This window comes from Protopterus annectens, chromosome 11.part0 (assembly GCF_019279795.1).
Source record: "Protopterus annectens isolate FY-2018-M chromosome 11.part0, PAN1.0, whole genome shotgun sequence".
NCBI classification, from domain to species: Eukaryota; Metazoa; Chordata; order Ceratodontiformes; family Protopteridae; genus Protopterus; species Protopterus annectens.
Window position 1 is genome coordinate 164,983,729 of NC_056745.1, and position 16,558 is coordinate 165,000,286.

General features: G+C 40.6%; 1 protein-coding gene across 1 annotated transcript in view; it reads right to left on the bottom strand.

The window, feature by feature from the left end:
- Positions 1 to 1,342: 1,342 nt before the first annotated feature.
- Positions 1,343 to 16,558, bottom strand: part of CCND2 (cyclin D2) — a 201,876-nt gene continuing 186,660 nt past the window's right edge. The window contains exon 5 of the mRNA XM_044087570.1: positions 1,343 to 8,393. Coding sequence (XP_043943505.1) covers positions 8,235 to 8,393 — 159 coding nt within the window. The 3' untranslated portion in view covers positions 1,343 to 8,234. The remainder of the gene's footprint in view (positions 8,394 to 16,558) is intronic.

Genomic DNA, 16,558 nt, shown 5'->3' on the forward strand with positions numbered 1-16,558 from the left:
GCCACTTCCTTGATATTGAGATTCGGATACAGTCTCTTTTCTATATGACTGCAAATATTTATTTCTGCTGTTATTAGCAAAGATGATTTGAGGTACTTGGGGTGTGTTATGGGTAAGGGAGAAGCTCAAGAGTTTTTTTTTTTTTTTGTTTTGTTGCCATGAGCTTTTTACGACAGAGTAGGAAATGAGGGATCAGATCCAAACCCATAGGTTGAGGGAGAAAGAAAACGGACAACACAGATGGAAAGTCATGGTAAGTACACAACCTCTTTTTTTGTTACTTTCACAGAAAATCATGAGCAAAATTATCCAAGGGAATAAACACTTTTTGTTGAAGAACTCAAACATTAATACTTAAATGGCTGCAAGATGCAGGCCAGACAGAAAGCAGCAGATGAGCACAAATGTGCAAGGAAGGATCATTCACTTCAACAAAAAGGAACAGAGACATGCAACCCACTCTGTTATAAGCAAGCAGTCCTTTAATGTCTGCAGTTAGATATTGCATTGACACACTCCACGGATGGTCTGCTACTGAATTGAAAGGAGGACTATTCGCCTTAGTTATACAATGATTTTTTGCATCACAATGATTGCTATTTTGTATGTGCTGCCCCATTTTTCTCCCCATTTCAATATACAAGGAAATCAATGCAAATATTCCACACTGTAGAAATCTGCCTAACCCCCTTCAAAAAAGTGTCACAACAAAGGGATTAACAAAACAGTGTATAAAAACACCCCCAAAAGAGAGGAAAGGTGGACACCTGCCTTTAAACTATACTCACACCTCTGTCCTGAGCCAGCCTTTAGCATCCTTGTCAGGCGGCATTCTTGCTGTGATACTTCCTGGCTCTCCTTGCTGTCCCAACTCTTTTGGGCATGTACTATGCAACAGTGCAAATTGTGAGAGGCAACCCCTCCCCCAAGATACACACACACACACACACACACACACACACACACACACACTAAACCCATTATTCATTCTAGTTGGCAGATTAAGCAAGATATCTGTTCAAATACTGAGCAACTGCTCAACTGTTGAGAACAGACTAAGGTTGCTGGCATTCTACAGTTTCCCCCCTATGACATCAAAATTTTATGGCATAAATATTTAAAGAACACATACTGTAATGTTACAGCAAATGAATTAATATCAATGCTTGCTTGCAAATTATGTAAAACTCTACCCCTTTTGGTACACAACGGTTTTGCATTGTCTGGTTTTCACCATACAAGTGCGTCTCGTATGTAAAAAAAAAAAAGCACTGTACATTTCAGTCCAGACCGTTTCCCTTGTAGCAAAAAATGAAAAGCTCTTAGTGAAAGAAGCACACAATTTAGGTCAAGGTGAATTTATTGTCACATAGCATATCAAATTCCTTCAGTCACATTTCAAATATCCCTCTTACAAAAGGTCAAGAACAAAAAAAAATTAAAAATGCAGAGCCCTTCAATTAACATGACCTTTTTTCTTTATTATCTGAAAATATACTGTAACCAATGTTGCCACCTTTTCAGCTCTGATGCATACTCTAAACTTAACTACATCTCACCATATCAATTTCTCATCCAGAGCACAGAATTATGCACGCTGCTTACAAAAAACATGCATGCCACTTAACAGAAATTAATGCGAGACAATAACATGCCCATAAAACATCATTCTTTCAAAAGAAAACAAAGTAAAGTCTGAAAACAAAAACTGTGCAACTGAAAGTGTCCGAGGTACACGGAGATGATCATGGTAGGAAAAATACCAGAACAAGATGAACATCTTCACTTAAATTCAACTCAACTGAACTGGCAATAAAATGCTGCATCCAGGTACAAATGGTTAACACCTCTGTGTGGCACAAACTAACATTTTCATGGGAAGACAGTACCTGCACATGTAAAATATGCATGGTTTGCCTAGTTGATGCACCTGTCCTGTTTATGTCTTTAGTAAAGAGCATCTGACTGTATCCTTCAAGATCACAGGGAATCTCAATTCTGTGGAGCAGTTGTGCTCTCAATGTTGTACCTTAAAACAAACAAAAAAAACTGCAACTGTCAATAACTAAAATTTGCAGTAGACTGGCCTCTTTTCTACACTGCAGCCAGACAGTTTATCTGACTGCACATACTGTTGCACTGGGGAATAGAAGAAAAAGGGAAAACTTTAGGTGCAAGACAGCAGAAAGCAGGATCAGGTTAACCCAGGAAAAAGAAAATCACTTCAAAGTCTTGACAAATGATCTCCACCAAAATAATTCAGCAAAATCATACAAAACATTTATTTTAAGAATGCAGGGAAAGTTAAACAGTAAACAAACAATGTAACTATGCATATAATTTAGTACATGGACAACACCTACAGAAGAGAAAGAAATAATGTACAAGACTGGTGTTAGAAGCACTGCTGTCTTATGCAATACCAGGAGTGGTAAATAAACAAAAACTCCCAGTTATATGGCTGACAGCAGTGCTGATCCTTGACTGACATTAACTGACTACATCTACAAAAAGCATCAAAGGCACCAAACTTAACTACGGAAGGAAGACAAACAAGATAATTTTGAAACTGCAGTATATAGTTACATCCATAACAAAACAAAAGACACCGGGCAAAAAATTCTTGTAAAATTGTCAGCCAGGGGCCGTCATGGATGCTTCATTTTAAAGGAAGCTATACTGTACATTTGCCCACCAGGTTTAATCACATCTCCTTTTGAATAAACTGCCATTCAATTCTGCTAGGTCACAACCCACCTTTCCAAAAGCCCTGCAACTTCAGCACTTCTTTACAGCCAGAAAACATTTTTCTCCCATCAAGTACCCAGCTATGTCCAAGACCTCTCAAAAGATAGGTGCAAATAGGATTTTGATCAGAATGGGCAGAAAAAAAGCCCATGCATCATCATAAGCAGCAGCACACATGTGGAAAAGTGATGCAGTCATACAAGCCCCACCCTTTTCACTTACTACATAGTTATCCACCTATCTAACTTACTATGCAACTTCATCACTAGCCTGGCAACGTCAGTTGCTGGCCTTTAATCATCCATGCTAACCATCTTCAAATCCTTCTGTTACACTAATCTGCAACAAAATTAGCCTCCGCTCTTCGTATCAATCAAAAATTCATAAACCATCATCATGTGCAACCTGAACTCATTTTCAATGGGCTAAGACTTTCCAAATCTGTGCACCTAACAATGTCGCATCAAATCATTTGCCTCCAAACCTAACAGCAAAAATTAAGTCACTTTTCCAGGAACTAGGTTAAAACTTCGTAGATCTTCTAGAGGAAATAGCATAAAAAATGCAAAAAAAAAAGTCAATCTGCTTATGAAAACTGGCATTAGTATGGTTTACAGCTTAGTTTGGATAGCACATTTTCATACCCTTAACACTATCTGTACCAGCCATTCTCTGTCTAATCCTTTAAATTTAGAACAGTTTGTATCCATTTCAAAACATAACTGTGGTTCTGAATGTCTTCTTTCTGCACTTAGTCTGTATGACTTGGTCTGCAGAACATTCTATATGAAACAAAGGTTGGTCAACATATATAGGCTCTGCTCATCTCATTCCAGTTATTTTTTCTACCATGGTAAAGGTACACAAGTCCAGAGGAATGGAAGGCCTCAAGCCTTTGTTCTCTACTTGAGAGCTGCATCATCCTTTTAGCAGCATACACAGCCCCATTCACTTTCTATATGCCCTTCCTTAAAGGCCCCCCAGTAGAAACTGTAAATTTGTGAGGTAATGTGAAAATGGGAAACCTTTGTGTGTGTTTGCTCTTCCAGTAGACCTGAGGTACATTTTACTGTGTTTTAAGAATGTGATCAGAAAAAAAAAATCACGAGAGACATACCATAAAGGAAAAATTAAAAAAAAATTTACACAGGCATTTCCAGTAAAATCAAAGTACTTGTCTCAAATCCATTAACCATCTACTTCAGGATTTTTTTTTTGAAACTTAAGCAGTAAAATAATATATTATAAAAATGTTTACAAAATAGCAGCACACTCAGTGAAACAATACAGCTATGTACTGTTAATGTGAATAGGAATGAAATAAATCATAGCTTTTTTTTTCTTTTTAGCAGCGCAACAAATTGTTAAAAAATAAAAATAACTCCACCTATTTTACTCTAGAAACAACTATCCAAAACCAGGCAGTGTTCTGTTCAACTAATGTCACCTGTCAATAGCCAGGTTCTTTCCCGTTTTGTTACTCATAATTAAAACAGCTTTGTTTTAACTATCAATGTGCAAAAAAAAAAAAAAAAAAAAAAAAAAAAAAAAAAAGTTGCCCCAACTCCTTGCTATCCAGAATGCCTTTTATAATGGAGCATAACAAAATTCAAGTAGACGCAATACATTTTAGAATAATAATAATAATAATCATAATAATAATGTCAAAATCTTGACGTTTAATCACTTTTGCTAGCTTTTTTTTCTTGCATGCACAGTTCCTCTGTATTCAGTGGTCAGCTATCAGGGAGTTAGAAATTTTGCAGAGTCCCTCTCTCTCCTCCATGTTTTAATTTTATACAAGTTAATGAAAGATTTACAGGGAAATTTGGTGAAGCCAATGCTAGCTTTTCATAGCAGCACTGTTCAAACATAGCATGAAAAATGACCATTCCCCTAAAAGCACCCAAAAATTCCATTCTCCTGATGAAAATACCCCAGAGACAACAAAATTTGCTACAAAAAGAAGTGGTGGCTCCATCCACTGTAACTCTATTCCTAGTACATCTCTTCCCCAGCCACCCTCCTCATCCAATTATCTGAGGTCAAATACTGCAAAAAAGTAGTGATGTTTGCAGCCACAGCAGCACTAAAACTGTTTAGCCAAGTTTTAGCCAACATTCAGAATTTTTTTTCTTAAAATGTCCATTTTACCAAATCATGCTTTGGTGCAGCAGGTTACTCCTTTACATATTTACTTTACTACATGTTATTCCTACACTGTCCTTATAAACCATTCCATTACATATCTTGGGAAAAGTATTCAAAGTGCTTATCGTTAATGAAATGGTTTACAATAAGAAAACTGAATACGGTAACAGAACCTCAACAAGTGTCTGGAAGCTTTGTCTGAGAAGTCAATTTTAAGCTAATGTCAGAAACACAAGAGACTGTTAGTTTTGCAAAAACACAGACTAAAACACAAGACTGTAGCTGGAGTGGAACATTGATCCAAGCGCTGGCACCCAGAATGCAAACACCCTCCACCATCCCTATGAAACGCTGTTCAAGTTAACATGTTTAAAGCATATTAATTTTAAGCCAATGACTGCAACAGTTATGTACTGGCATGAAAAAGTGCTTACATGGAAAACAGAAAGATACATGGAAAAATGCTCAAAATTTGTGGCGATCACCATGTATAGAACATGCAGTACATTTTAATACATTTATCAATGTACCTCTTAAGGGACTTGAGAAATTTCAAGGCGATCTTAATCAAAAGGAAATCACCCTGATACAAATGCCCTCTATATGTACATGCTGTACATAAAAACAAGCTTACTGTAATATGGTTAACTACAGTGTACTTGGTCCCATCAACTGACTTACTGAAAATCCAAGACCTTCCATAACCCAACATAAAAGGGTTGTAACAGGGAGAATAAACTGCAATTCTCTAATGTATTTTTTGTTTACTACTTCTGCTATAATAAAATTAACTTCCAACAAACACAAATGCTCTGGCTGTAGGACTCTCAGCACTAAGGTCTTAAATCTGTATCTTCCACTCCATTCCAATTTTCTTTCTCCGCAGCAATGAAAATGCAAATTCTGTCCACGCTAGCTGCTTGGCATCACTAAGACAGAGATGCTGTCTAGCTCTGGAATGGAAAGTCAGCAGAAGAAATACTTAGACCATCTCTGGTGGACCCATATCAAGGAATCAAAGGCTATTGTGGGCTTTTGTGATTCCCAATTTTTCAGCCACTGTCACCAGCTGAGACACAGCACTCCCTAGCATGTGTACTTAAGTTAAAACATGCAAAAATCAAAGTATTAAAGTATCTTGGAAAATATCCAGCCAGTCTGGGCAAGGCAGTTCTTCTGCAACATCTTCTCCTGAAGATAAAGAAACTTCTACAGTCTTGTAGTAGCTGTTCACTTATTCTATCAGTTAATGAAAAGATTTCCAATGTCTGCTGCATGTATGTGTGTTTGGAATACTACACCAGAAGCACAGAAAATCTAAACAAGTAAAAATTCCATCCAGGTCTACTATTAAGCATTAATGCTTACACATAACCGGCAATCAAAGCTACCAGAAGCAGCATTAGAAAAAAAACTGTTGAAATGGCTTTACAAGAAAGGAGTCTTTCCCTGGAGTTGCAGGTAGCATACATTATGCTACTTAAAATGCATTTGTGTGTGAAGAATGACTACAGGTTTAAAACAAAGAGCAACATGCATCAAAAGTACAACCACTCCTTGTGTGTCAAGAAGCTTTGTCCACCAGTTTCAGCCAAATACATATATCAGGAGAGAAAAACTCAAGCAGATGCATAAAGGATACAAGCAGAAAAATACAGGCACAACACAAGCGTGTCTATAACTCCAGCAACAATACAAATGTTTGTGTATGCACAAAGCCATTAACAAACCTCCCCTTTTCAAAGCATCACAAGTGTGTTCTACAACTAGAAAAAACAAATCTGAAGCATAAATTTCACTTTCATCAAAAACAGGCATGTAATCCAAAATGTTTCCAGTGTGTTTTAACAAAAGATGAACAGCATTCTCAGGCAGTAGCCACTGTGTGCATGCTATAAAATGTTTCAACAAAATGGTTGAAAATGCACACTAACATCCAGGCCCGCTATAATTACTATAACTAATTCAGCAAAGTCAAAAGACTTTGCTAGATAAAGAGACACAATTTTGCACTACTACATCCCAAGTAAAATCTGGCCATATGTGTTGAAACATTTCATAATGTACATCTCTCTCAGAATGCCTTGTGAAAAGGAGGTCTTGTAGGTAAGTACATGGATAACTGATCCTGGACCGCTCAAGCATTAGGAAAACTCTGGTAGAAGACTTTGCTGCCGCGATTACTGCTCAGAAATACCACATGCAACATACCTCCCTAATGAAAGGCATCTGGATATAACATGCAAACTTGTAGGACGTATTAGAAATACTTTAATGTGTGTAAAATTTGAAACAGTACTCTAGTACCCTTAAGGAAAGATCCTTCATCACATATTTAGAAGGGATACTCCAAAAAGCAAACTAATTTAATTTGTACTTTCTCAGATTCTTTCCAGTACATTTACTGTGGAATATCTAAATTTCAGGAATGAAAAAGGGACACTGTGAAATACATCTCTGAAGAGCTGGCCAGAGTACAGAGTAAACAAGAGACGCTCTCTTCTCCACAAATCCAGACCATAAAAGTGGGCCACAAATCTGCTGTAGGTCTGTCACCTCATTACAGTGAGGCACTTTATAGAACCAGTTACATAAATCTACAAATACACAACCAATAAGAAAATACAAATTCAAGTAGTACAACAGACTACTTCTTGGCTTTATATTTTGTACTATTTTCTGTGTAACTGGACAGGATGGTTAAAGGACAGAGGCTCTTAAAAAGGGGAGGGGGCAGCAAACCTGGACATAAAGGAATGCATGTAATAGCTCTAACAGCCAATACAGAAGAATAGTGCACTGACTGGATGCAAAATGCTAGCATAAGTGTTCTTTTCTACACCAGATATGGTTCAGTCATGTCAGGAGCATCATTACCTCATCCCAAGTCTCTTCCCTAAACCCCATTAATCTATTGCTTTGCAATCGGGGGAAAAAAGCTATTATTGCGTACACACACACACACAATTCCTTTCTTAAACTAAAAAGGGGGTGTATGCAGTAAATATCACAATACAAAAGACATACATAACTAGTTTGATCCCACAAATGCAGGCTTGAACTGAACTAGCTAATTTACGCTTTCAACAAGCATCTTAATATCACTTGACATACAAAATCAAATCACTTGACACATAATCAAACGATAATCACAGACACAAAGAGGTGGAATTCCCTTCTGACACTTACATCATAGGAGGCACCAGAGAGCATTTTTTTTTTTTTTTTTTTTTATGTCAAGCAACTTCAAAATGTGTCCAAGTAACTGATTAACAGAAGAAAAAAGTTGGGCAAAGCTTGTGCCATCTTGTTATTTCATCTCGAGCTCACACCGCTCACAGGTTAATGTCTCGCATATCTGTTGGAGTACTGGCCTGGTCCAATTCATCCACTGTTTTAGAGGGGTCACTCTGCTGTGGCTGTACCCGCCGAAGCTGCTGAAGACTGGTATAAAGCAGCGTGTCTATTTGCTCCTGGCATGCTCTCAAACAGTCCTAGACAGAGAAATATTAACACAAATAATTAATAATGCAGACTATCACATTGTTCCTGTATTTATTATCGAAGGAGGTTCGACATGACCTGGATGATGGATACTTATTAGCAAATAAAAGAAAGCTCACTTAATCTGAAAACTTAGAAGTGGTTACACCTGCTTAGTCAAAGTACTGGTGTTCTTTTACATATTTACTACTCCCTCTGAGTAGTTGACATTAAACTACACTAACCTTGGGCTTTTTCTTACAAACCAGCATGTTTTGACCTCGCGTCATTGTCTCTTACTTCTTTCCTAACTTCTTGCAGTGATCACAGTAAAAAAAAAAAAAAAAGCTGTTGAAACAAGAAAAGTACAGTTTTGTACCTACCATAAATGTAGATGTTCGAGTGTTCACCCTGCTGCAGTCATCACACTTGGGTTATCCTGTCGTCAGGCGGTCCCACAGTCGGCCGGAATTCCAAAGTCTTGGCCTGGCGTCGGTTGCTGTTGCCTCTTCCCTGACGTCAGTGCGCCAGGGGTATATATAGTGCAACCGACGCCATGACGCCATAGTCTATAGGTGGACAGAAATTAGTACCAAATGGAGTAACCTCTGCACAAACACAAAATCCCTTCAGCTATAAGCAAATACATCAGTAAGGTATTGGAGAGATTTAGTCAGTAGATCAGAGGGGATGGAGGGAGGGTAACCTGGACTGCAGCAGGGTGAACACTTGAACATCTACATTTATGGTAGGTACAAAACTGTACTATGTTCATCGTGTTACCCTGCTGCAGTCATCACACTTGGGTTGAATCCCAAAGCTAAGGTAGGGTGGAGGTATCATAGCGGGTTAGTGGAGACTATACGGCCTTGCAGAACTGCAGTGGTGAAGCCCACCCTGGTCTTAGAGTAAAGAGGTTAAGTGATAGTTTTGGTAAAGGTGTGTACGGAACTCCAAGTTGCAGCTTCTAAAATCTCCTTGGTTGGAACCCCCCTGAGAAAGGCTGTAGAGGTAGCTGTTGCCCTGGTAGAGTGGGGCCTAATGGTAGCAGGAACTGGTTTCCCATGATGGGTATAGCAGAAACGTATGCAATGACCTATCCATTTAGAAATGGTTTGCTTTGATATAGCCTTCCCTTGAGAAGCTGTAGCATAGGATACAAAGAGCCGGTCAGATTTTCTGAAAGCCTTAGTTTTGTCCAAATAGTAACGAAGTTGCCTGTGAATGTCCAAGGAATGCAGGAGTCTCTCACCTTTGTTCTGTGGATTTGGGAAGAAGGTGGGTAAGTGGATGGTTTGATTTAAAGCCACACTGGAAACCACCTTAGGCATAAAGGAAGGATTAGTTCGTAGAGAAACTCTGTCTTGATGAAAAATTAGGAAAGGTTCCACAGCCATTAGTGCCTGTAGCTCTGAGACTCTCCTAGCTGAAGTTATTGCTAAGAGCAGAGCAGTCTTCCATGATAGGAACTGAAGATCTGCAGAGAAAGCTGGTTCAAAGGGAGGTAGCGCTAGTTTTTCCAGAACAGAATTGAGGTCCCATGTTGGTGTAGGAGCTCTCCTGGGTGGTCTAATGTTTTTTGCACCTCTGAGGAACTGTCTTAGAAGAGGATGTGAAAATAAAGGTGGATTCGTGTTGTAGTGAGCTGAAATAGCTGAAGCATGGATTTTAATGGAGGAAAAAGAAAGTCCTTTGTGCAACATCTCAGCTAAATACTGTAGAATGTGAGGCATGTGAGGCTGAATTGTGTCTTGGCCTTTAGATTGGTTCCAGGCACAAAACCTTTTCCATTTGTACGAATAAGCCTTCCGGGTGCTTGGCCTCCTGGCTTCCAGAATAACATCCAGAACTGCTTGTGAAAGAGGAGCTGGTTGATTTGCCATGCAGCCAGATTTAAAGTTTTGAGCTCGCTGTGAAGAATCGGATTGTTTTGTTGCGTGAGCAAATGGGGGATTTGAGGCAATATCCATGGAGGGCTGTGGGCCATATTTCTCAATAGCGGGTACCAGTGCTGGCGTGGCCAGTCTGGGGCTATGAGAATCAGTCGTTGTCTCTCCTTTTTGACTTTCAGAAGAACCTTTGTGAGGAGTGGCAATGGAGGGAAGGCATATACTGTTAGGTTTTTCCAAATGAAAGAGAGTGCGTCCACTCTCCAAGCTTGTTGGTGAAATGTCCTTGTACACAATTTTGTTAGCTGATAGACCTGTTTGCCAGTCCTCAAAACTATGTCTGGAAGGCCCCATTTTTGAGTTATCATTGCAAATATTTGTGGATCTAGTTTCCACTCGTGGGGATCCTTGATGTTTCTGCTGAGGTCGTCTGCCAATGTGTTCTTCTGTCCTGGCAGGAATTGAGCTTGTAACTGAACTTGGTAAGCCAGAGCTGTGTTCCATAGGATCATTGCTTGCCTGCATAGATGGTAGGAATGTGTACCCCCTTGTTTGTTTATGTACCACATTACTGTGGTGTTGTCCGTCCTTATTGCAAGTTGTCCTGGATGTAATAGATCCTTGAAGGCTGTCAGAGCTTTCTGTACAGCTAGCATCTCTTTTTGATTTATATGCAGATTTCTTTGATCTGCGGTCCATAGGCCTTGAATGCATTGCCCTGCCATGTGTGCCCCCCCAGGCGTAGTCTGAAGCATCTGTTGTGACAGTTTGCCTGGCTAGGGGCAAGGTAAAAGGCTGACCCTTGTTGAGGTGACATGCCTGTGACCACCATAGAAATTCCTGTTGTAGACAGGGAATGAGAGATATCATTGTGTCCAAGCTGTGGCTGTGTTGAGACCATACGCTTTTTAGGTACCACTGTAATTTCCTCATATGCAGCTTTGCAAATGGTATTATTAGTATGAAAGATGCCATGAAGCCCAAGGCCTGCAGAATTTTTCTTGCAGTTAATTGGGTCTTTGTTGCCATTGTCATGAAATATTGAGTCAGTTGTAGTTGCTTGTCTGGCGTAAGATAAGCCTTCTGGGCCGTTGTATTCAAGCTGGCACCCAGGAATGTCATTTTTTGTGAGGGTACTAGATTTGACTTCTTTTCGTTTACTGTGTACCCCAGGCAGTTTAGTAGATGCTTTACAAAGGCCAGATGATGTAAGAAAATGTCTTTGCTTTCTGCTTGGATGAGGCAGTCGTCCAGGTATGGATAATATTTGAATTCCTCTTTGTCTGCAGTATGCAATTACTGGTGCCAGGCATTTTGTGAAGACTCTGGGCGCAGTAGATAAGCCAAAGGGCAGTGCAGAGAATTGGTAATGGGTTGAACCTGCAATGAAACGGAGGTATCTTCTGCAACTTTGTCTGATAGGGACATGCAGGTATGCCTCCTTGAGGTCCAACGTTACTAGCCGTGCTTCCTTGCCCAACATGGGAAGTAGCTGCTGTAGTGTTAGCATCTTGAATTTGGGTACTTGTAAGTAAGTGTTTAGAACTGAAAGGTCCAGAATTGGTCTCCAGACATTGTCCTTTCTGGGCACTAGAAAGAGTCTTGAGTAAAATCCTTGGCCTTGCTCTTGAATAGGTACTAGCTGAATGGCTCTCATGTCCATGAGAGCTGTAATTTGCTTTTGTGCCTCTGCCCATTGATTTTGTGGCAGGTTTGACATTCCTCCTTTCATTGGCAAGTTGTGAAAGTGGAATCTGTATCCTCTTAAAATTATGTCTAGGACCCATTTGTCCTTTGTGACAATGTGCCAGTTGTCTGCAAAAAGTGCGAGTTCCCCCCCAAGGGGGCTGCCAAGAAAGTATTGCTTGGCCAGATGAGGTGCAAGTCATTGAGTTTGTCTTCTGGTGGATTGAGACCTGTCTTCTCCTCCCTTCTGTGTTGTAGTGCCCCACTGGCGAGGTTTGTACTGGGCTTGTGGTTGTCCTCTGCCCCTTGGGCGTCTGTATTTAGCCCTCTGTGGTCTGTCAGTAGCTGGAAAGGACCAATTATTTGTTGGCCAGTTTCTGCTGAAGCGAGGGGGTTGTACCTGTAGGAAATCTTTGACTGTCTGCATATATTTTGCCTTATCCTCCATTTTCTTTAAAACTACTACTGCTCTAACTCCAAAAAGAACATCCTGCTGTAAGGGAGCATCTAGTAGTTTTGCTTTAACATGATCAGGCAGAGTTTGTTCCTTTAACCAAGCATGCCTACGTATAACGGACCCAGTGACAGCTGCTCTGCAGGAGGCCTCCAAAGAATCAAACCCACATTGTAAGGTATATGTTTGCCCACCTGTTCAGTGGCGTGTAACAGATCCTGTACTTCTTTTAATTCAGATTGTTGAGGGAGAGCGGTAATTTCTTTGCTTTAACTGAGAGATTAGGAATTGCTGATACTTAAGCATGTGAAATTGACAATTCAGTGCCCTCATAGCTAGTGTGGCTGAGGTGTAAACCTTTTTCCCCCACCTGTCTAGTGCTCTAGAATCCCTCTCAGAAGGTACTGGGTTTTTAGCCATAGAAGCCTTAGCCCCCTTGGGACCCTGGGAGGTGACTCAGGCACTCTATGGTATCTGTCAGGCTTAGCCGAAGCAGGAGGAAGAGAGTCAGGGTTCAAACTGGATTCTAAATAGACATCATCCACAATGTCCAAAACTGGAGGGATGGCAAGTGGTCTGTGTTGGGGGAGCAAAAGAAACTCTCTGAGCCTTTTCTTAGAGTCAGAGTAGTCCTGACCCTCCCAGTGAAAATGTTCCCTCAGTGTGTAAAGTTTCCCCAAAGGAGTAGTCTTCAGGAGGAGGAGCTGAGGGAATAGAGTCCTCAGCATCAGAATCTTCATAAGGAGAGAAGGAGTAATCTTGGTCCTCAGAGGAGTCTGAAGAAATGGACACTTGTTCAGAGGATGCATAATCTTCCTCTTGTCTAGGCCTTTTGTCAGGAGGGGGCTGGGAACCCCTGATTAAAGAAATTAAATCTTCAGCCATTTTGAGCATCTGTTTCTTAGGCATGGGGCCTTGAACAGGAGACTGAAGAGCAGTCCTTTTAGATTTAGTAGGAGTCTTCGATTTAGAAAACGTTTTAATGGTGAGAGTCGGTCTGAAAACACCTTCAGAAACCGATGGTGTTTCTGAAGCACTGACGTCTTTTGTAGCAATGTCGTCGGAAGGGCCTGAACTAAATGGCTGCGTCGGCCTGGTGCATTCCGTCAAAAATTCCGTAGTGGTCTCGGGTTCCAGATCTGCGGTAGTCAGGGGCTGCGTCTTAGCCTCACTGAGGACCGGAGAACCGGAGACTGGATCAGCCGAGGCCTCGGAATCTGGCTTAGGCCTGGGCTGTCTGTCCTTATCCTTGCGTTTTTTTGTGCACACCGGTAGTCGGTTGCTCCGACGGCATGGTGTAGTTAAATTTCCTACCGAAGTAGTGTCGTGCGAAATCAAAGAGTCTTTTAATAGTACGCTTATTAAACCTAGCACAAAACTGACAAGAAGTGACGTTGTGGTCTGGGCCTAGGCAGGGTATACAATAAGAATGAAAATCCTTATGAGGTATTTGCTTCCCACAAGAAATACAATTGTTAACTTTTTCTGACATCGGTCAGAGGCAAGAAAAGTTTCCCCAACGGGGTACTTAGCTTTATAGAAGACTTCGGTCTGAAATTCGAATTCGAAAATCTCAGGAGTCGGCCGACTGGCACTTGCGAACTGCTTCTGCTTCGGGCACCGCACGGCAAGAAAGACTGGAGAAAATGGCGTCAGTTGCACTATATATACCTCTGGCGCACTGACGTCAGGGAAGAGGCAACAGCAACCGACGCCGGACCAAGACTTTGGAATTCCGGCCGACTGCGGGACCGCCTGACGACAGGATAACCCAAGTGTGATGACTGCAGCAGTGTAACACAATGAGCATCAAATAGAATTCCATGAGTATCTTAAGCAGAGAGCCTCTTGCTTGAGAAGGTATGGACATTGCTTCTGCTTAAAAAAACTGCATGCGCATGAGGTACTTTTTGCATGGAAGGACTAATTAGCAATACAAGAACATTCTATGCATAAAAAAACTTTGCATCCAATCTACTTTCTCGACTAACCTTATGCATACCTTATTTTTATTCTACTATTCACTTCCAAATTCTTACTTCTCCCATAGAAATACATCTACTGAGTTTATAACTCAGACTTCAACACTACACTGTCCAATAAGACGAGGCCTGTAAAAGTAAATGCACTCAAGAAACTGCTGTAGTCTTTTTTTTCTGCATGGGTATGTCAGAATGGGCTGCGGTTGGAGTAGTATATGTCACTGTTTGCAGAACACACCTTACAACTTGCATTCAGTGTACATTCCTACAGATTTATCAAATTATTTTTGAGTACATATTGGCTAGCAGTCAATGGCTACAATGTCTAAACACAAACAGCATTACTGTTAGTGGACCATCATCAGAGATGCATAGCTGACTTTCACAAACATTAACAGAACTTGTCAAAAACACAAGCACTCATCTAGAACCAAAACAAAAACCTGGAACATGCTTAGTACCATTTTAACTATTATTACAACATTAACTACAGGCCCCAGCAGTTTCCCCTTTTATAAACTCATGTTTATCTGCAGATAGTGAATTAGTTTATCGATGACAAGACTCACTTTTTCAGAGCTGCCAAATTCAAGGACCATATGCCTCACTCTACCGGATCCTCAAAAGGGTTCATTCATTCTTCAAATGGCTGTGCGGAATATGTTCTGCATTCAAGTTTGCTCCAAAATCTGATCAACTAATATTGCAGACACACACACACTGCTATGAGAAAGTCCTTTATCCTCATCATTTATGCAACTTCACAGGAACAAGCAGTTTGCAATCAGTCACACTATACTTTTAATTATACACACAAAAAACGTTATAAAGAGCTCAATTAGAACAGTGACCACTGAAACATTGCCCTGTATATTCAGAACTCCATCCGCCAACAATGATCAATTTTAGCGAATTAAAACAGTAATAAGGCTTCTTGTAATGAAGTCAGCCAATCAGTTTTGCAACAACAATCTATTAACAATCTGCATTACTGTTTCTGGACACAACATTTTCGGACAGTCATTTTTATATGCTACCTGCAACTCTCTGTATACTTAATTAATCCAATAAAATGTGGAGCATGAAGATGGTTAAGTCTGTGTAGGCATATACAGTGGCACTATGAGTAGCCTAGCCACCTCACAAGAAGTTTTCCAGCTTGATTCTCAGCTGGGGTGCCACTGGTGCAGAATCTGCATGTTGTTGTGTATGCAGTGGTTTTCTCCAGGTGCTTGAACGTCCTACTAGCTTCCAAGGACCTACATTATATTTTCTGATTTTTCCAAGTTACCTTACAGGCAGGTATGTATCCCACAGACTACCCCTTCTCTGGAACAGGTTCCTCGTTCATATGAAACGGCTTTCCTCCCTAACCCAACTGAAGTGCAACTTGGACAACTGGATGGGGAAAAAGAAGTTATGTCTTACCATAATGTTCCATCTGTATTGTTGATCCTCATTCAGTCATTACTTATGGGTATCGGTTCAGTGCTCGGAACCGAGCCGGCCATTTTCCAAGCTCACGGCATCTTCAAACTCTCGAGCTAAACTCTTACACACAATTCCCCTCTCCCTGTTACCTCAGATTGAGTTTGCAAGTTAAAGAAGGTAGAGGCTATCTCTGGTCAAATAACCTAAAAGAACTGGATGGTGAGATCCACTAGAAACCACAGGAGGGGGAAGGAGGGTGGGCCGGAATGACTGAACGAGGATCAACAATACAGATGGAATGTTATGGTAAGACATAACTTTATCTGATATTGTTAATCCTAGTTCATTCCTTACGTATGGAACAGAATCCCCAGCTACCTCTATTCCTGGGAGGCTCTCATGGAAGGACATTCCTGAGCACCATAGAACCAAAAGATGCTCTTCCTCTGGAGGCCAAATCCAATTTGTAATGATTGATGAAGGTATGAGGCATAGCCCAAGTTGCAGCTGCATAGGTGTCATGTAAAGAAGCTCTGGCATGGAAGGCAGCAGAAGTTGCCACTGACCTTGTTGAATGAGCTTTCATGGTTGTGTGTAAATAAAGGTCACACAGTTCTTCAACCATCTGGCTAATGTGACCTTAGCAACAGCAGATCCTAATCTAGCTCCAGAAAAGGCCAAAAATAACTGGTCAGATTTACGAAAGTGTTTAGTCCTGTTTAGGTAAAATCGGA